Genomic DNA, 20,510 nt, shown 5'->3' with positions numbered 1-20,510 from the left:
CTGCCTCCCCACTTCCGAGCCCCCCAGACCTGTCCACCTGGGCTCCCCGAGCATCAAACTGGGCCTCTGGGAGACTCTGCCGCCCGGGGGCCGACGAGACCTCAGAGAGCTCTGCCACGGGGGCTGATGGGAAACAAACAAGCCTGGGGCGGGGGACAGGGAAAGAGGACATGTCCCAGTAGGTGAAAATCATAAAATAATGAAAGTAGCCAATCGCTACTGAATGCCACATGTTAGACACCACGCGACACCTGAACCAGCACTGACACCCCATTTTCCAGACAGAGAAACTGAGGCACAGACAGGATGAAGAACTTGGCTCGTGGTAAAGCAAGGGCTCAAACCTCGGCCGCCAGGCTACAAATGTGCCTGCTGAGTGGGGTGCCTGGCTCCCCCCAGGTGGCCTGGAGTCTCCCAGGCTCCGTGCCCCACTCTACCTGACTCCCTGGTGGGAGGTGCCGGGCAGCCTTCATGGAAAGGCCTGGCATTTGCTTTGTGAAGGTGACACGAGGTTGAGGGCAAGGCGCTGGTGTGTGTCTGCCAGGCAGGCACGTGGTGCCGGCTGACACGGCTGTTTGTGGGGCTGGGTGTGCAAGGAGGGTCTGTGTCTGTGTGAGTCAGCCGCGTGTGCTCAGGGACCCCTGTGCGTATACAGGCGTCTATGTGGGTTTGCACATCTGTGTGTGCCTGTGGGGTCTGCGTGGGTCTCTGTGTCCAGATCCACGCGTCTGTGACTCTGTGACCTTCTGAGGGTGTGCCTGTGTGGGGCAGGCGCTGTGACTGTCCCTGGCCCCTGAGCGGGTGTGAGGTGCGCTCCTGTGGGTGGTTGTGTGCAGGTGGGCACCCAGCCTGGGTGTGTGTTCCTGTGGAAGTGCAGCGTCCAAGAGGCTGTGTGGGGCTAGGGTTTCTGTGGTTTGCGTGTCACCGTGGCCATGGGTCAACTGTGGGGTTCTCTTGGCATCGCCACCAGCCAGGAGACCCATGCCTAGCACAGTAAACACCAGGGGACTCCGATTTCCCTGTGTGTGGGAGTGTCTGTGTGTGTGTCGTGTGTGGCTGTGTACGTGGTATGTGTGTCCGTGTCGGAGAGCATATGTGTCCAGGTGTCTGAAGGGGTTGGTGCACAGAAGCAAGAATGAGGCCAGTGTCTCCTGAGAATTTTGAGAACCTAAAGGTCACCTCTCTGCCCCAGCAGCGTCCAGCTGACTCTGAATGTCCCCAGGACTGGCAGCACCTCCCCGCCCCCACCCCAGCTTGGTTTTCAGCCTGGCAGCCACAGCAAAAGGGAGGGGGGGAGGCTGGAGGCACAGGGCAGAGCAGGGCCGGAGGGACCTGGCTCGGGGCCTGTGGCCTGGGAGTGGAGCCCAGGTGACGCTGGACACCCATATCTGCCTCCAGGGTGAGTGCCAGAAGCCCAGGTTTGGGGGCACAAAGAGGGTGAAGGGATCCGACTTCAGGTAGGCAGGAAGGGGGCAGGACCCAGCACCCATTTTCGGAGCCACCACCTGCAGGAAGCCCTCAGCAGCACCCAGACATTTAGGACCAGAGGAGGGTGCGGGGCTCCAGGCAGACCCTGGAAGGCTCCTTGGGGACTCCTCCCCACCCCCAGCGCAGCCTCGGGCGGCAAAGGAGGAGACTGGCCACGGGCCACCCACCTGACAGATCTCCCCGGAGGGTGCCAACAGGTGTCCTCATCGCCGAAGGAGAAGTGGACCAGGGACTCAGAGCCCGCGGGGGGCAGTGTCAGCGCAGGGGGCCGGGGCCGGGCCCGGGGCGCCGCACTGGAGCGCATGGGTGCCAAGCGCCGTCGAGGCGCGCATGCGGACGGCTGCACGGTGGTGTGGCGCGCGCCGCTCGCCAGGCCCGAGGTGTCTGCGGCCGTCGCCGGCGCCGCCTCCACGCCCGCCCTCCGGGTGACCCCCCCAGGGACGCCCCGGGCGTTCGAGCGTCCCCGTGTCCGCAGTGCCGGGCGGGCTGGCTGGGCGCCTGCCTCCGCCTGCGGGGGGGCCCACGGAACCTTGCGCACAGTTGCCGCCTCCCTCCCTTTCCCCGGGCCTCGGGGGGTGCCCCGGGCTCCAGTTTCCCGGGCTCCGAGCCCGCCACCCCCCCTCCCGCCTCTGGCCCCGCCTTCCCCCCCTTCTCCATCCTGACGTCGAGCTGGGCCAGCTGGAGCTCTCCGAACGCCCGTGCGCCCAGGGGGAACGAGCCTGGCCCGCGCGGGCGGAGTGCGCGCGGAGTCCGGGGACAAAAACCCAGGGCAGGGACAAGGGACGCGGGAAAGGTGGAGCTGGGGGGCGGTGGGGCGGGGGGGAGAACAGAGACCCAGAGAGAAACCCGGAGAGAGGCACTGATTCCCCCTGCCCCAGCCTCCCCGACCCCCTGCGGGGTTCCCAGAGGCCCGACCTCCTCCTCTTCTCTCCCCGCCCCATCTCTTCCCGGGTCCAGGCACTGGGCCTGCGTCCTGTCCCCTCAGTGCCCTCTCCCACTCTGCGTCCCGTTCCCAACGACGGCGTGCGGAGAGTCAGGGGCATAGGGGGAAGCAGAGGACCCTCTGCCGGCTCCGGAGAAGCCCCCCGGAACCAGCCCGTGCCCACCTCCGGGCTGCCAACCTCGGTTTCCAAGAGAAAGCGACACTGGGAAGCCAGACCGGATGTGGCCTCCAGGCTACTCCCCCCCAGGCTTCCTGCCCCCGCAGCCCACCCCCGGGCTGGCCGGGAAGGGAACTTGATCTGCCCTCCGTGCCCCGTGCACGCGATGCACACCGAGCGCCCGGGCCGGGCAGCCCCCAGAGGGCCCCGCTGCCCCATTTCACAGGCCGTGAGACTGAGGCCACCAGACCTGAACACATGACCTCACATGACCCCGGATGGCACGCTGGCCTCATGCCGCCAGAGCCCGACCGCAGCCTCAGGTCTGCGCAGGAAGTGGGAGGCACGGAGCGTTTATTGAGCGCCTACTGCATGCCCTATCAGAGGTCTCCACGGCAACCCCGGCGGGCAGGGATGATTTTGATCGCTGCCTTGTGGCGGAAGAGGAAAAGTGAGGCTGCGGAGAGCCCGGGCCGAGCCCCAGACCCCGGCGCGCGCCAGGGGCCCGGAGGAGACTCGAACCCGCGGCCCCGCGCGCACACTTACCCGGCCCACGCCTGGCGGCCGCCATCCTGGACGCTGCGGAGAAGCCGGACGCGCCGGCGGAGGGTCGGGCTGGCGAAGAAGACTGGCGAGGAGGGCGGCGAGCGCGGGCGGCGGGGCGCGCGCAGGGCCGGGGGCTCGGGCAGGAACGCCTCGTCCTCGGCCGCCGCCCCCGGGAAGGCCGCCGGCGGAAGCTCGGGGATGCGGCCCAGGCCGCGCGGCCGCGCCATGGCCGCGGGGGGCGCAGGGCGGCCCGCCTGGGCGGGCGCCGGGGAGCAACGCCGCCCGCCCGCGGCCCACGCAGCGCGGCCGCCAGCCCCGGGCCCCCGGGCCCCACCCGCCGGCCGCCTGGCCCTTCCGGCTTCGCGCTGGGGCCGCCCCTGGGGCGGGGCGGGCCTGGGGAGGCCGCCGCGGGGACACCCGCAGACCCCGGGGGCTCCGCAGTCCCGCCGGCGTCCTGGCGATAGCCGGAAGCGTCTCTCCAAACGCTTGAGATGCCCCCCAAACCTCTGGGGCGCTCTCACAAACCCTGCAAAGGGTTGAGAGGCCGCACAGACCTCAGGGGCGTCCCCAGCGTCCCCCAGACGTCTCACAATCCCAGGCAGGGCCCCCACTATCCCAGAGATGTCCCCACCCAACCCAGAGTTACCCCCCAAATTCCTGAGTTCCCCCACAAAACCCCAAGGTGCTCTGAGAGGCCCCCATAGGCCCCAGGACACTCCCCTAGCTCCCCAGATGTCCCCTAGTAGTGTCCTCATTGTTACTGAGACATCCCCACAAACCGCAGGGGCACCCCAAGAATCCCAGGATGTACCCACAAATGCTAGGGGTGCTCTCAGAGACCATGAGAAGCCCCTACTGATGCCAGGACCACCAGCACGGTTCCTCAGATGTCTCTTAGAGCACCCCCACTGTCCCTGAGTTAGGCAGAGAACCCCCAGAGCACCCCTAGAATTCCCCCCGCCACAGAGCATCCCCTTAAATCCGAGGGCCCCTCACAGACCCCAGGAATGCTTCCACAGTCCCTCAGATGTCCCGCCACCCCTGAGTGGCTCCACAGCGTCCCTGAGATGCCCCCAGACACGCAGAGACCCCCAGATAACCTCAGGAGTGCCTTCACACTCAGGGGGTGCTCCCATAACCGGGGAGATGCCACCCGAATCCTGGGGCTCACATAGACCCCAGGACACAACTAGATTCCTCCATGGCTCCTAAGACAGTCCCAACCCTCGGCTACCCCAGAATCCAAGAGGCACCCACGATCCTTGGGGACAGCCCCAGAGGGTCCCCACAGCCTCTGAGATGCCTTATAACTCTTAGACACCCCCAGAAGCTCTGAGTGCGCTCATAGCCCCCGGGCCCTCCTCAGTCACCTGACCTTGGGCCAGTCCCTTCATTTCCCAGAGCCTCAGTTTCCCACCTGTAAAATGGGTACGCAAAGATTACGCACGTCAAGCATGGACAAGTAAAAGGCTCAGAGAAGCATCTGGACATAGGAAGCGTTCAGTGAATATTAGCTACGGTTATTATTATCCGACAAAACGTTTCTGGAGAGCTAATAATGTGCAAGCTGCTATACGAGCAGACGATGCAGAAGATGATGGGGACAAGGACAGCAGCTAACCTGCAGAAGGCTTCCTGTGCACCCAGCACCTCTGGCCGTGGTCTCAGTGAATCCTTGGGAAACCCCGGAGAAGTGAAACTATTGTCCCCATTTTCCAGGTGGGGAAACCAAGTCTTGGAGAGAAACAAGCTGCTCAAGGTCACATGGCCCATGAATGGCCGAGCCAGGCTCCATGTCTGCCACCCTTGATTTCATGATGGCCTTTCTAGTTTTTCCTCCCTGGTCACCTCTGGCGTGAAATGTTAGTGCCCCAGCGATGCTGTGTGTCTGTTAACGTCCTGAGTGTCTATCTGGGCTCTATACGTAAAAATAACTTTTTTTTTCACACATCCACCCCAAGATCCACATTTTGCCCCCTTGGATGGGATGTCACCTCCCTGGGAATGCACGGTTGACCTTTGGGGCCGGAGGATCTCTTGTCCTGGGGGGCGCTCCTCTGCGCTCCTAGCAGTGCCAGCATCCCTGGCCTCTGCCCACGAGATGCCAGGAGCAACCTCTCAATCCTGACCACTAAAATGTCTCCAGCCATTGCCACGTGTCCCCTGGGGGGACAGAACTGCCCCTGGGGATGAAAACTCCTGTGCCAAAGCCACTCAGACCCATGCACTGGCCACCAGGGCCCTGGGTCCAGTCCAAACAGACTACTACTAGGCTACACAGGCCCTTCACGGTTCCGTTTCCCTCCAGCTCAGTGACCTTTGTCTCTTCCCAGGAAGTCAGATGGAAACTGAGGCCTAAAGCCAACCCTGCCCACAGCCTCCGAGGCCCTACACAAGCCGCCCCATCACTTCCCTGCCTCCTTTCTGCCAACACTTCAGACACACTCCTGCCCCAGGAACTTTGCACTGGCTGTTCCCTCTGCTTGTCACCCTCATCCCTCAGATACCCACATAGCATCCTCTTTCACTTCACTTAGGTCTCTGCTCAAATGTCACCTCCTCAGAGACGGCTTCCCTGGCTTCAGGGTCCCCCTTTTCTTCAAATCCCATGTGTCACCATCTGGAAAGATCGAATGCCTTTACTTGCTATTTCTTCCTCATGCACTAGTCTCAGAACTCCGGGACAGCCGAGACGGGGTCTACCTCTTTCTTCGCCACAGGCTGAAGATGCTCCATCAAGGTTTGTGGAATGAGTGGCCCTGTTACAGACGAGGAAACTGAGGCTCAGAGAGGTGAAGTCTTTTCCTAAGGTCATACAGCAAGTCAAGGGCAAAGGCTGGACTTGAACTCTGAGTTACTCAGGAGTGAAAACGGTGGGCTCAGATGGCCCCCGGCACTCTGCCCTCACCCTCCCAGTCTGCAGTTCCCCCAGGTCCAGAGCCTCAGTTTCCTGTTTACAGTCCATCTGGTGCTGGTGACAGAGTGGGCACCCTGGCAGCCAGGGCCCGGTTTGCAGTTTAGGGACTCCTTTTGTCTCCCTGCTGATGTCATTTTGAGGAAGTTCTCCAAACAGCAGGCCCTGGCTGCCCAGCCCTGACGTCAGCCACCCCAGCCCTACCACAACCCTGGGGGTGGGCCAGGCTTACTCAGCCCGGTTTACTGATGAAGAAGCCAAGGCTCAGAGAGGCCTGCTCACTGGCCCTAGGCCACACAGCAAGTCAGTGGGTCGAGCTACGGTCTGAATCTCACCCACTGACCTGGAGTGGGAGAGATGTGGGGTTTTTTGAATCCCAATTCGGCCCTTCCTCGCTGTGACCTTGGGCAAGTCACTGGCTCTCAGTATCCTCATCAGGAAGGGAAAGCCAAGGATGCTTGGAGTGCAAAGGCAGGGGGAGGCCCTGGCAGGGGCATGGGCAAGCACACAGGGGACATGGGAACTCGGTCCACAACTCTGCCGCCAAGTTCCTTTCCATCCTCCAGGCGGCCATCTCCACTGCGTGAGGATGGAGGATGGAGACGGAGGGTGGAGGATGGAGATGGAGGATGGAGGGTGGAGATGGAGATGGAGATGGAGGATGGAGGTGGATGATGGAGGGTGGAGATGGAGATGGAGATGGAGGATGGAGGTGGATGATGGAGGGTGGAGATGGAGATGGAGATGGAGGATGGAGATGGAGGATGGAGGGTGGAGATGAAGGATGGAGATGGAGGATGGAGGTGGAGATGGAGATGGAGGATGGAGGGTGGAGATGGAGACGGAGGATGGAGGGTGGAGATGGAGGATGGAGATGGAGGATGGAGATGGAGGCTGGAGATGGAGATGGAGATGGAGGATGGAGATGGAGGATGGAGGGTGGAGATGGAGGATGGAGATGGAGGATGGAGGTGGAGATGGAGATGGAGGATGGAGGGTGGAGATGGAGACGGAGGATGGAGGGTGGAGATGGAGGATGGAGATGGAGGATGGAGATGGAGGATGGAGGATGGAGATGGAGGCTGGAGATGGAGGATGGAGGATGGGGGGAGCGGCCTGGTCCCCATACCGGGAAGGCGAAGACCTCACCCGCAGCCTGCGGTCGGCCGGCCTGGCTCCCGCTCGCTGGGGTGCTCAATAAGCATGAAATAATACGAGGCGCCTCGACAGTGGCGGCAGCGGCGACTTTGCTCGGGACTGGAGTCCCGCAAGCAGGTCAGGACTCGGAGCGCACGCTCAGCCTGTGCCTTTCTCGTCCCCCAGCAGAGGGCGCGCGACGGCAGGTGCGCGAGGAGAGCCCGGTTCCCAGGCCATCGCCAGGGATCCGGGAGCGCCAGAGACCAGGGGAGGCGAGGACCCAAGTGGAGACAGAGATCACGGGCCAGAGAGAGACCCCAGTCGAGCCGCCTCCAGCCCCTCCTGGAGCCGGGGAGCGCCTCTCTCGGTGGCGAGAGTTTGGGGACCCAAGCTGGGGGTGCGGTACATGGGCCCCGCCCCTAATTCAGGCAAGCCCCCCCCAACCTCACCACCAGAGTCCTTCTCTTCGTCGCGCTCCATCTGCCTCTTGACAGATCGCGGCGGTGCCGTGACTCAGCTTCGCAGGGGGCCGGGAGCGCAGGCTCAGACATGCCCCGGTCTGGAGGGGGCAGTGGGGGCCATCCTGGAGGGGCGCACAAGCCCCTCTCTCTGGGTTCCTGGGACTCAAGTCTGGAGGGCTCCCGGGATCCCCTGGTTGGGGGCTGCATGAACTTCACCGTGGGAGCGCCGGCACCCCACTGTGTGCACCCTCAAACCCCTTTCTGGAGAAGTGCGCTGGCAGCACGCCCCAGGAAGGAGCCAGCTTCCCACTGGGGGCCTCTCAGTTCCCCCTTCCTCCTCCTGCCTGGCGGGGGGTGGAGGGGGACAGGAGGGGGGACACTGGCAACACTGCCCTCTCTCTGACCACAGCCACTAGAGGCCACAGGCCCCCAGTGAAACAGAAACCTGAGGCCCTGTGGGGATGCAGCTGAGGTTCCTGTTTTTTCTTCCCACCCTAGAGAAGCAGGGTCACCCCAGGCCCCCCCGCCTTGGAGCCCAGGTCCCTGGGCGACTCTTGACTGGCCACCCACTGTGTTAACTCCCTTGCACGCATCCCCAATCTCACAGAACTCTCCAACTGATCCTCCCCCAGGGCAGGGCCCACAACAGCTCCATTTACTTAGAGAGGCTCAGAGAGGGCGAGACACTTGTGCAAGGACACACAGCCCTGTGTTGGAATCCCAGCACTGCCACTCCTGGTTGGGTGAGAAGGAGAAGGGACGTTGCTTCTCTGGGCTTCAGTTTCCCCATCTGCCTAACAGGACTACGTCCTGGGACACAGGGGATGAGGACGTGTGGAAAAGTCCCCAGTATGGAGCCCGAGAGTGGGGCATTACGAGATGGACAGCATTAAGATAATGATAGTTATTGCCACTCAGCCACTGTCCCCGGAGAATCAGCACCTCAGACACCAGGGTAGCGGCGTCCCTAGGGCCTTAAAAGGGCATAGGGCCCAGTTCCTACTGCGGCCGCCCCCTCCTTGGTCTCTCAGGACAGTGACCTGCGCTGGCTTGGCGCGCCGCCCTGGGTCTTGGCATTTCCTGTTGACTCCAGCTTTGTTTTCCTTCAGCTTCTCTCGGGTTCCCTTTGGGAAACAGCAGGGCCCACGACGCTCGCTTCCCGGTGGGGGCGCGGGTGCTGGGCTGGGGGTGCCCGGGTGGAGGGGGGTGGGGTGGCCTGGGGGGCAGTGATGCCTGCTGGAGGTCCCCGGAAAGACCTAGAATGGCGGGTCCTCCCTCAGGAACTCTGGGAGGGAGAGGCCCCAATCTGAGTGTCAGTGGTGTCCCAAGCAGAGGGGCACCTGGGCGGGTCAGCACACTGACCGAACTCAGAGCAGCACCTCCTGGACACACGGGCAGCCGAGGGATGTCACAGTGTCCCAGGAGCATGGACGGTCCCATGCCACAATCACTTGTCCCCCCAGGAGTGTCCACACCACAGTGCCACCGTCACTGCACCCCAGGAACGCACATTGTCACAATCACGGCATCCCAGGGGCGCACACAGTCAGTGACACAGTCACAGCGTCCTGGGGGCACATACAGCCACACTGTCACAGTCACAGTGGTCCAGTCGCACTCAGTCGCGCCGTCACAATCACCGTATCCCAGCAGCACACAAAGTCACTGTCACGACCGCTGTCCGGGAAGTACATGGTCACATAATCACAGGCCTGGAAACACACACAGTCCCACTGCCACAGTCAGACCCCGGAACATACACAGTCCCCATGTCACAATTACTGGACCCCAGAAGCCTGGGCAGAGAGCACAGCCAAGGCAGCCACAGCTGGTCAGACCCCCACAGCTGGGGGAAGTCAGGTCAGTGAGAGGATGCCCCCTCACTAACACTGTCACCTCCTGGGAGGCAGGGACTCCCTCTCCCTCGCTGGGACTGTGCATCCCTGGGCACTGTTCCCTCCCCCCGGGCAGCTACAGAACCCTGACACTCTTGCCCTGCGAGGGGGCGCCAACCACCACACAGGCCCCACACCGGGCTCCCCAACAGGCCCCCTGTGGGTTTCCGGCCCCAGAGGCTGCATGAAGGCCAAGTCCAGGAAGGGTCCCCCACCCCACATAGTCCTCCAGGCCCTGGAAGGACCCCCAGCCCGGAGGAAACATCGTGGTCCTGGCAGGCGCCCCCTACAGAGTGCCCTCTAGGACATCCCCAAACACAGTGGACCAGCCCAGCCACTGTCCTGCACTGTCACCGACTAACGGTATGGACCCCTAAGCCGCAGCCCTCAACCGAGACCCTGCTCACACCACCCGCAGCCTGGCGCCCCCTAAGTCGCCCCCAGGACCGGCCTCACCAGGAAGCCTCGGGGACAGTGCACCACCAGGGACCGGGTCGCAGACGCCCCCGCAGCAGAACCCCCCCACCCCCGCCAGCCACACTGACCCCCACCCGCAGCACAGCGCCCCCTGCGGTCAGCGGGGCGAACTGCCACCTCCCTGCGCGCCCGTCCGCTCCGCGCGCGTCCGCCGCCCGGGGTCTCACCGCCTGCAGCCGCCTCCGCCCGCGCCGCCGCCGCCGGGGCCGGGGCCGTGGAAGGACGAGGGCCAGGACATGCGGGACGTGCGCAGGCCGGGCCGGTCGCCGGTGTCCACGGCGTCGGCGCGCTCGATGGGCCGGTGTGGCTGCCGCTCGGGCTCGGCGCGCTCCGCGCTGTCCGAGTAGCCACGCTGCTGAATCCGGATGGGGGTCCGCGGCTGCCGCCACAGGTGCTGGGGGGGTGGCTTCAGGGTGGCCTGGCCCTCCCGGGGCCCGGGCAAAGACAGAGACAGGCTCCTCTCCGAGGGGGCGGCCGGGGGCTCCATGGCGCGGACCCCTAACTGAGCCCCGGGGGGCCCCGGCCTCTCGAAGCGGCACCCCGCTCAGCTGCGCGCCAGCCGACGCGCCCGGGGCCCCGCTGGTGCGCCCGGCCTCGGTGGGGCCATGGCGCCCCGGGGACAGACCCGGGGGCGCTACGGGCCGATCGCCCCCGGGCCGGGCGCCGAGGCTTCCTACCGGCTCCTGGCGCTCCGCTCCGTGCCCGGCAGCGCTCTCCGAGCTCCGCGCCCCGCTCGGCGCCAGCCCCGGCTCCCCCGCCCCGTCCCGCCCCTCCCCGCCCCCCGCCCGCCGCGGCTGTCAGCGCCGCCCCCCTCCTCCTCCGTCCGGGCCAGTGGGGGGCAGCCACCCAAGGAGGGGGGGAAACCTCCCCGCCCACGCAGAGCCCCGCTCCCGGCGGGGAGGGGGCGCCGGAACTCGGCTCTCTCCAGAGCGCGCTGCCTGGCCGCTGCGCGCACGGGCACGAAGGAGTTAAACGGTTAATCCGATTGGGAAGAAGACACCCGACTGGTTGCCTTTGTGTCAGTCAGTCTGTCCATCATGGCGGGGGCGGAGCCCGGCGCTGGCGTGTCCTCGCCGCTACCCCTGGCCCGGGGGAGCGCGTGGGGAGTGGTCCCGGTGCCACGGACGCGGTCCCTGTGGCGGGCAGCGGCGGCGTGCGGGAGATCTCCTGTTGGCAGGTCGAAGGATGACGGTGGTGTGTGGCGGAGGCGGGATGTGCGCGCACGTGGACCCTCCCGAAGGGTGTCTGTGTTTTTGGTGTCGGCTGGAAGTGTGTGCGCGCACGTGGTTGGCTGTTGCGATGTGCCTGTTTCTCTGGATTTCGCGGTGTGTGTATCTGTGTGTGTCTGTGGGTGAAAGATGTGAGCGCACGTGTGCTGCCTGTTTGGAGGGTGTGCGCCTCTCTGGGGTCTGTTCCGGTGGCCTGGGGGCTGCGAATGTGTGCCCACGCGTTTGGGTGTGTATTGTGGTCGGTCCGTGATTGCAGAGTTGTGCACGCGATTCAGCCTCTGTTGTTTGACTGTGGTGTCTGAAGGAGTCTATGCGTGTTGGGGTGTGTGTGTGGCCAGCATGGGGCCGCTTTGGAGTGATTCTGGGGTGTGTCCCTTTGGTTCCCGTGTGGCTCCAGGAGGACACCCCGTGGCTGATACCCCAGCCGCCCGCCCACCGCTCTGTGTATCGCTGCCTCTTGTAAAGTGCTTCTGCACGAGATAAACTGAGGCAGGTCCTCAGCAGCAGCGGGACGCACCCCCCGTGCCCTTTTCAGGCGAGTAAACAGCCGCGCCTCCTCCCCGCGGCCCCCACCGGCAGAGCCCCCCTTCCGGCACCTAAATCGGGAGTCGCCGTGACTCACGCTCCCGCCTCCCCCAGCGCCGCGCCGAGCGAGAGAGCCGAGAGCGAGCGGGATCCGAGCGCCCTCCCTCCCCGCGGCCGGCCGAGCCCTGGTGGTGGCCCGGCAGGAGCAGCACACGAGCCCGGTGCCCCCCACCCCCGGACCCGGGGGACGCGCGCTCGGACGCTTACCCGCTCGGGTACGCGTCCGCAGAACCAGGACCCCGCCCCTGTGCGCCCCCCTCCCGGGCTCCCCGGGGCAGGCCGTGCTGTCTGCCACCGCCCTCCCCCCTCACTGTTCTTATAAGAAAAAAAAAAACCTGTCTCCAGCCCCCACAGCCGCTTTTCTCCCCGCCAGAGGGGGCTCCGGGCGTGGGCGAACGCAGAGCAAGAACCGGCGCCATCAGCAGCCGCGGGGTATCCCAGAGGCCAGAACTGTGTCCCCCACTTTTCTCGGGGACCCTGTCCGCAAGTACACACTCAAAACGGTTCTAGATTATTGGCCAGGGCTGCGGGTCCTCCCCAGATCATTGAGGGTCCTGGGCTGGGCGGAATTCTTTCGAGGTGGGGGCTATAGCGTTGGCCAACGGTCTGGATGGATAACAGGAAATGGGGGCGAGGGTGGTTCAGGTCGCAGCAGGGGTTGCAGAATTAGGGAGGCACAGGCAGTGGGCCAGGGCTGGTAGTTGGAGCTGTGGCCCGGGGTGGGGATGGATCAAGCTGGACCTGAAGGCGCAGAAGGCTAGAGGGACTTTTTTTTCAGGGCGGAGAGTTACACTAGACCACTGGTAGGGGAGAATGACAGCCATTTCCTCCCCCATCTGTCAATGAACCAATGAACCATTGTATGCCACAACCCAAGAGACCTTGAGCCCTCCAACTGAGTCAAGAAAGGGGTGAGGAGATTGAGGCTGCAGAGAACAGAGGCCTGGGGAGGGCAGTGAGGGCAGGGGCCAGGCCAGCAGCCAGGACCAGCTCAACTGCCTTTCCAACTCATCCTTGGGCCAAGATGAGGCTTGGAGTGCCCTGGGGGGGACCCCAGATGAGAAACGGCAAGAACGTGCAGTGTGGAGCTGGGCCTCACAGATCCTCTTCCCACGAGAAAGAAAAACGCCAGTCCTCTCCCCTTTCAGGTCTGAAAGAGACTCCATCCTTCCAGGAGGGAAAAGAGAGGTGCATAGCAAAGTGGTCCGAGGCCCACCCCCTAGCCTGGCCCAGGTCTCTGAATGTGGGGCATCACTGGGGGCTGGAGAGGTGACAGCCCTTGCAAAATCCTGCCCCCTGCCAACTCGGCAGCTGCGAAATGGAAGAGGGGTTCCTGGAGGCGCGGGAGGGTTGTCACAGCCTGACACGGCCAGGCTCCGTGGTTTTGCAAAATGCAAGGAGCCTGGGGCCTGGGGCCTGGGGCCTGGGAAGGGCCGGTGGCTGGCCGGAGCGCAGCTGGCCCTGTCCCTCCACCCCACCTCCAGCCTGGTCCCCCTGCTGCCTACCTGTTGGCTTTGGTGATGGAGATCCGCGGAGGGACCAGCAGTGGCAGCGTGGTGGGCTGCGGCGGCAGAGGGACCCCAGGCTCCGAGGGCTCAGGGTCAGCCCAGCCCAGGCCGGGACCGGTGGAAAGGCGACGGCGAGGGCGACGGAGGTCGGCCCCCAGCATGTTGGCACGGCCGGGCTCGAGGGTCTCCCGCAGTCTCTGAAGAGGGACAAGCGGGGTTGGGGGCTCGGCCCGGCTGGGCAGCTCCGAGCCCCTTCCCCCAGGAACGCCCCTCCCTGGCCACGCGAGAGAGGGTCCCATGGGGGCATAGGCTGCTTGTGTCCCCTCACGTCTGAGCCACTCACTGATCCCTTTCCACCCCTTACGTCTGAGAAGTGCCCCTTGTCAGCCCTAATTTTTATGGGGCTCCCTTTTGATGTCCCAGCCCTGGGGCCCGAAGCCCTCATGCCTGCGCATTCTGTCCCTCACTGTGAAACCCCTCTAGCGTCACCACCCTCCACGTCTACGAGGCGTCTCTTGGCCTCCATGGCTATGGCCCCCTCCCACCCCTCGCATCTGAGACCCTCAGGGCGTCACCCCCAGCGCCCCCCTCCGCCCTACAATCCTCCCCCGACTTGGGAAGCCCCTGCCTTCTGCCCCTGGGCCGAGAGCCTCTTAATCCGGGCAGCAGGAGACTAACGGAATCAAGGGAGGAAACTGAAGCACGAGGGGACCAGACTCCCCGCGGCCACCAGAGGGCGCCCGTGTCCCCCGCGGCCCGAGCCCCGCACCCCGCCCGGACCCCGCCCCTCGCACCTCGTCCCCGGTCCCGGCCACCGACAGGACGCTGCGACTCCTCTTCATCCCGCCAACCTAGCAGGGTCCCTGTCGGCCAGGGGCCGCGCCTCCTGCGGGACCAAGTCGCCGGCATCCTCTATCAGCGCCCCGGGGCGCCCCCTGCCGGCCGGGCCTGGCATCCGCCCCCGCCCTGGTCAGCGGCCTCTCCCGGGGCGTGACGTCAGCGGGGGCTGACGCACTGCCTGTGGGTGACGTCACCGCGCGTTGTCACAGCGACCGCTCACGCACGGCGGGGCTCGGGGCCGCGTCAATGCCCGGGCTGGCCGCTGGGGGGCCGCGAGCCTGAGCCCGGGCCCGGGTCGCCCCAGCACCCCGCCCCCCCCCGGGGGCTTCCCCGCCGGGGATCCCGCAGAGAGGCCGGGGCTCCCCGGCGGCCGCGGGCGGCGCGTGGTCCGAGTCGGGGGCCGGAGGAAGCGTCTTCTCCGAGCTGTCGGCTCTCATGCCTCCACCCAAAATAGCTGCGAGGTGCGGGGGCCGGGCGCGGAGAGACGGCGGCTTGGGCACAGATGGGGGACGCGGAGACAGACAGGGACGCGTGGAAATAGAAACAGACAGACAGGGACACAGACGCAGCTCCCGGGGACCAGCGCGCTCTGCTTGCTGCGGGCGATCCTCGTCTAAAAGCTGCGGGGAGGCGCAGGCTGCCTCACTTCACCTTCGCATCCAGCAGCTGCGAGTTACTGCTGGGCGGCCGTGGGCCCGTGACTTAACCTCTCTGAGCCTCAGTTTCCCCTCTGTGAAATGGACTGATAACCCCTACGGGGTCCGTGTGAGAATGCAATGAGATCAGACCATATTGAATTCTCACAGAACAGTGCCCGCCGCTCTGTAAGTGCCTAATAAGTGCTACTCGCATCTGAGCCTGCAGGAGCCTTTTAGAACCTAAGGCAGATCATGTCCCTCCTCTGCTCAGAGCCCTCAGTGGCTCTCACCTCAGTCAGAGAAAAAGTCAAAGGTCTCAACAGGAGACCCACACAGTTCTCCACGACGTGCCCAGTCACCTCCCTGCCCTCACCTCCTCCCACTCTCTTCAGGGCTAGCGCTGCTCCAGCCTCACTAGCCTTTTGGCTGTTTCTGGACACACCAGGCAAGCTCTGGCCTCAGGGCCTTTGCACTTGCTGTTCTTGCTACCCGGAGTTCTCTTCCTCCAAATACCCACAAGTCCTTTCCATCCTTCAGGTCTTTGCTCTTCTCTCACCTTTTCAGGAGTCTCCCTGGGCATTTCTCCCCATCCCAGCTCACCCCTGTTTAAAGTTGCAAGCCCCTTGGGATTCTTGATCCCCCTTATCCTGCTCCATTTTTCCACAGCCCTTATCACTTCGTAACATCCTATGTAATTTACTTATTGCGTTTATTGTCTGTCTCTCCCCACGCTAGAACACCAGCTTCAAGAAGGCAAGAATATTTTATCTATTTTATTCATGACTGTATCCCCAGTGCCTAGAACTGAGTCTGGAACATAGTAGGCTCTTAAGAAGTATTTGTTGGGGCTGGTTGTTATTTTGAGCGTTCAATAGCATGTTTATAAAGTTCCTAGCACGCCCCTACTTTGGCTCTGATTTCCTTTTCTTGTCTTATTGCACTGGCCAGTGCTTAGTTCAATGTCAACTAGTGGAAGAGAACGTTAACGTCATCTCCTCGACCCAGCGCTTAGCACCAGGTAAGTCCTCGAAGGACCGTTGTTGAACAAACAGATGAATGAAGAAAGAGAGCCCACCGGTCAGCTCCACTTCTCAGGCGGATGAGCCAGCCCCCGCTCTGGGCTCTCCCTGAAGCTATTCTGCCCCCCATTAAGACACTCGTCATTCTGGGTTGTCACGATCTGTATTCCCCCTCAGACAGAGCTCTGTGAGGGCCAGAAATGGTACCCATGTGTCTCGGCCCTCAACATAGTCTTGATGAATGCTGAGTGAATAAATGAGGGGATGAAGAAGGCAGATACGGGCAGAGAGAGGCATGCTCTGTCTGTATATGCACACAAGCGCACATGCTCAGACAGGCAGAGAATGGACCGTGGAGTGAGGGCCATGCTCAGACTCCAGAATTACACTCACAGACCTGCATTCAAATCCTGCCTCTGCCACTTATGAGCTGTACACCCTTGGGCAAGTCACCTAACCTCTCTGATCCTCGGTTTCCTTCTCCGTGAAATGGGCATAATATTCATACCTACCTGCCGAGGTTGTTGTGAGGATGCAGCGAAACAATGCATGGAAGCTTCTGAGCACAGCACCTGGTTCATAGCAGGTGCTCACAAAGCAGTAGCCATGATCCTAGTAATAATAACAGTTATCACTGTTGTGGTGGTTGTTGACTCACATGGAGCTACAGACAGGCAGGGAAGACAGCAACACATTCACAGAGCCCTTGCTTCCTCCCATCCTCCCCCTTGCCCCCACCGACATCCTGGCTGATCCTCAAACGCTTCAAGCATATACAGACCTCAGGGCCTTTGCACTTGTTGTTCCCTCCATCGGGAAAACCAGCTTCAGCTACGCTGTGCTCCTCCCACCTTCCTGATCTTTCTGACTCTGCTTTCATTTTGTTTGTTGGTTTTAGACTTAGAACATTCTAACAAGATATACAATTTACCTGTTTTTATTAGCTATTGCCTGTCGTTTGAGTATGAGATGAGGTCAGGATGTTGGTCTCTTTTGTCCCCTGCTGGATCTCCAGGGCCTAGGACAATGCTGGGATACAGTAGGTGCTCAAGAAATACTTTTTTTTTTTTTGGTGAGGAAGATTGGTCCTGAGCTAACATCTGTTGCCAATCTTCCTCTTTTTTTTTCCTCCCCAAAGCCCCAGTACAGAGTTGTGTATTTTTAGTTGTGGGTCCTTCTAGTTCTTCTATTTGGGACGCTGCCTCAGCATGGCTAGATGAGCGGTGCCATGTCCGTGCCCAGGATCCAAACCAGTGAACCCGGGCCGCCAAAGCGAACCACGTGTACTTAACCACTCGGCCATGGGGCCAGCCCCTAAAAATATCTCTTGAATGAATGAATAAATCCGTTTGGCTCCCTCACCTCCTTCGGGTCTCTGCGCAAAGGCACTTCCTTCCAGAAGCTTCCCCTGACACAGACGCCTCCCCATCACCCTCCGCCCCTCACTCGGCTTTATCTTTCCTCTCAGCTCTCACCGCCCCGACACATTACTTCCTTATGTTTCTGCCCTCCCACCCGCTCAGTTCCACGAGGCCAGGGGGCTTTTCTGGCTTGTTCTAGACGCATCTGAGGCCAACTTCACGGACACGCGACCTGTGCGTTCGCGGGAGCCCAGGCTCGGGAGGTTTCATACGCTGCTGTCCTCATCTGGAGATTCATCATCGTTTTGCAGAGCCCCGGGCTCTGCGAATGCTGTAGCCGGTCCTGGCTGTCCCCTGCGCCTGGAGCAGCCCGTGGGAGGTGCTTGAGGATTTGGGGAGTGAAGGAAGGATGGCCAGAGGGGCCCCCTCAGCCAGGGGGAGAGAGGCAGGGCTGCGCACGCCACCCCATCTGGACACCCGAGCTTTTGCAGACATCCGCCCTGGTGGAAACCCAGGCGAGCGAGGCAGGGCCTCAGGAGGTGGCCTGAGTGCCCAGATGGAGGGTCACATTAAGCTGCCTCCCCTTCCTGGGCAGCAGGCCAGCTGGGGAGGGGTGTCCAGATGGCAGATCAGGCTGCTCTGGGCAGGTGGCACCCGGCTCAGGCTGGGAGAGGCCTTGCCCCCAACCCTGGCCTGGCCCGACGGAGGAGCACCGGCTTCACCCAGCCCAGCATCACCCAGCCTCCAGCCCCCTCAAAAGGACATGGGCAGGGGCGGCCAACGAGACGGAAGGGAATGAGGCTCAGCGCCCTTGTCCACACCTGGCCTGAGAAGGGACAGTGGCTACCCAGCTGCACGCCTGGAGCTGGAGCAGGGCTGCAAAGGACTGCCAGGGGCCCGTGCGTGTGTGTGTGTGTGTGTGCACGAGACTTTGTGCACAACTGTGCATGTGCAACCCGAGAGGCGGAACTTTTGTGAGCCTGAGTTTGTGTAGTTGAGACCAGACTGTACCTGTGGGAGGCTGTTTACATGACAGGGTGACAGGATGTCTCTGTGTGACTGTGATAGGTGTGTGTGGGGGCGTTGCATGCATGTGGATGCAACAGGAAGCAGCGTTTCACGGTGGTTAGAAACGTAGATTTGGGGTTCAACTCTCTGCTTAGCCCCTCACTAGCACATTATTTATGTTCTCAGGCTTCCGCCTGTAGAGGGTGCTTGTTAGTATGATTACGTTGGTCTGCATTTAAGTGTGTGTGTCTGTGTTTGAAGAGTTTTTTTTTTTTTTTTTGGCGAGGAAGATTGGCTCTGAGATGACATCTGTTGCCAATCCTCCTCTTTTTGCTTGAGGAAGATTGTTGCTGAGCTAACATCTGTGCCAATCTTCCTCTGTTTTATGTGGGACACCACCACAGCATGGCTTGACGAGCAGCACTATGTCCATACCTAGGATCCGAACCTGCGAACCCCCAGCCGCCAAAGTGGAGCACGTGAACTTAACCACTACACCCTGTAGCCAGCCCCCATTCAACTCCTCCAGGAAGTCTTCCCAGATACCCAACCTGAAGTGGACCCTTCCATTTTTCTTTCTTGTCACAAGCTATTTCCATCACAGTCCTAATCATAATTTATTGTTATATATATATTTGTTTGTTTATGTTGTTTCTTTTCTATTTCCTCCACTAAATATCAGTTCCACGGGGGCAGGGAGTTCTGTTCTGTTCTGTTCGCTGCTGTGTCCCCAGCACCCGGCATATAGTAGGCGCTGAATATTTTTTGAATAGATGAATGCAGGGCTGTGTCTGTGCGGTATGGGGAGAGGTGGGCGCTGGCTGAGCTCCTGGGGGGCCCTGTGGGCAAGTCTGGTCTCTACTCTCTTCCTTTCCCTGCATCTTAGGGACTCACTTGCCTCATCTGTAAAATGGGAGAGAAGATGGCTCGGTTCATGATAAACTTGCTTCCTGATCTAAAGTGTTATGAAAATAGTCTTAATCTGGTCCCCTCTTTAATTCACTCAACATTTATGGAGCACCAACTGTGTGCCAGGCACTATTCTAAAGCCGGGCCTGCCCTCACGGAGCTGAAGGGAACAAGGAAGGCAGAAACCACCCAGAAATCTCATTTAATCTCCAGCACCTGCCCCCACACACACTCAGTCACTCTCTATGCCTGATGGGATTTTCGTTTTCACAGTCGGAAATCACCATGGTATTTCTGTTTACACACTGATCTTGCTCCCTCACCAGCCTTGAGGGGCAGCAGAGCAGGCACCCAGCTGGTCTCGTTGGTCGCTCGAGCCCCATCCCCTGGCCACAGTGCCCTGGCGCACAGTAGGCACTCGGAAAATATGTGTGAAATGAGCTAAGAAATAAATGATGGAGCAATGGCAGGCTCGCATGCACGATCCCCGCAATCTGGCTGTGTCATTACCCACTTTGCAGATGGGGAAACTGAGGCTCAGGAAGGCAAAGCCGCGTGCGGGGTCCCATCGCAGCTGAGTAGTGAGTGTGTGGCTGTGGGATGCAGAGGAGGAAGTCTGGGTGGCCCAGAGGAGCCTCCCCAGCCCCCCATGGCCCCCTCAGAGGTCCGAGAGACGTAGCAGGGGATGCTTGAGCGGGGGAGGGGAGGAGACCGAGAGATAGTGCAAAGCAACTTAGGGGTCTCTGTCTCAGTCCCCAGGGCTGGAGATGCTGTGCTGGCAGGAGTTTAGGAAATGCTTGGCGCCGATGGGGGCTTCCGGTGCCCTGTCTCCAATTCTGGGAGCTGGGGCTCCTGGGACCCCATTTCACTGGGAGTGGGCAGCTCCAGTTTCTAAAGCCTGGGACAGACCCCCACGCCTACCCAGGGATCTCGGGCATCCAGGGTCCTCCCCACACACCCCCCAGCCCGGAAGCCGGCCTAAAGCCCTCAGAGGGCGTCCGGGGGGGCCTCGGCTTTCTTGGGGAGCAGGGGAAATCCCCACTGTCCTGGCTCCCTCCCTCCGGGGCGCCGGGTCCCTCTCCCCACCGCAGCTCGCAGCTTACCTTGCAGGGGGGCTGGGGAGGGGAGGCCCCGCCCTCTCCGGCCTGGGGGGCGGGAGGGGACAAGGGGTGTCCAGACCCTTTGTTTGCTGGTGTGTGTGTATGTGTGTGTGCGCGATTGTGAGACCCGCCGGGGTGTGGGTCCGTGCGCGCGTGCTCGGGCCGTGACGGCCGCTGAGATGCTGGACTGCCCCGGCTGGAGGGGGAGGGGAGGGGAAGAGAGGGGACTCCCCCGCCCCCGCCCGCCCACTCGCGAGTTGAATGGAGCTCGAGGGGGAGGGGCGGGCGCTTTTGT

The 20,510-nt window shown here is 62.2% G+C and overlaps 1 protein-coding gene and 1 long non-coding RNA gene across 7 annotated transcripts in view; both read right to left on the bottom strand.

The window, feature by feature from the left end:
- The window catches only part of PDE4A (phosphodiesterase 4A), a 35,812-nt gene extending 21,615 nt beyond the window's left edge, over window positions 1–14,197 (bottom strand). The window contains exons 1-2 of one of the 6 annotated variants that reach the window (XM_044752176.2): window positions 14,135–14,197; window positions 13,338–13,537 (exon numbers count right to left, since the gene is read on the bottom strand). In XM_044752176.2, the coding sequence (XP_044608111.2) occupies window positions 13,338–13,537; window positions 14,135–14,182 (248 nt within the window). In that variant the 5' untranslated portion in view covers window positions 14,183–14,197. Of the gene's footprint in view, window positions 1–1,655; window positions 2,047–3,134; window positions 3,459–5,777; window positions 5,894–7,634; window positions 7,920–10,185; window positions 10,631–13,337; window positions 13,538–14,134 lie in introns of those variants that run through there. The other 5 variants (XM_070491991.1, XM_044752174.2, XM_070491992.1 and 2 more) reach the window with 5 other exon arrangements.
- A 2,122-nt stretch (window positions 14,198–16,319) lies between these two features.
- LOC139041289 (uncharacterized) lies at window positions 16,320–20,340 on the bottom strand. The gene is made up of 3 exons (XR_011496151.1): window positions 20,219–20,340; window positions 16,769–16,855; window positions 16,320–16,449 (listed from the first exon to the last, which is right to left on the bottom strand). It is a non-coding gene; the product is annotated as an uncharacterized lncRNA (long non-coding RNA).
- Window positions 20,341–20,510: the final 170 nt, after the last annotated feature.

This window comes from Equus asinus, chromosome 20 (genome assembly GCF_041296235.1).
Source record: "Equus asinus isolate D_3611 breed Donkey chromosome 20, EquAss-T2T_v2, whole genome shotgun sequence".
Taxonomy (NCBI): domain Eukaryota; kingdom Metazoa; phylum Chordata; class Mammalia; order Perissodactyla; family Equidae; genus Equus; species Equus asinus.
The sequence above is the reverse complement of the archived record's forward strand: the minus strand, read 5'-3'. Positions and strand labels throughout refer to the sequence as shown.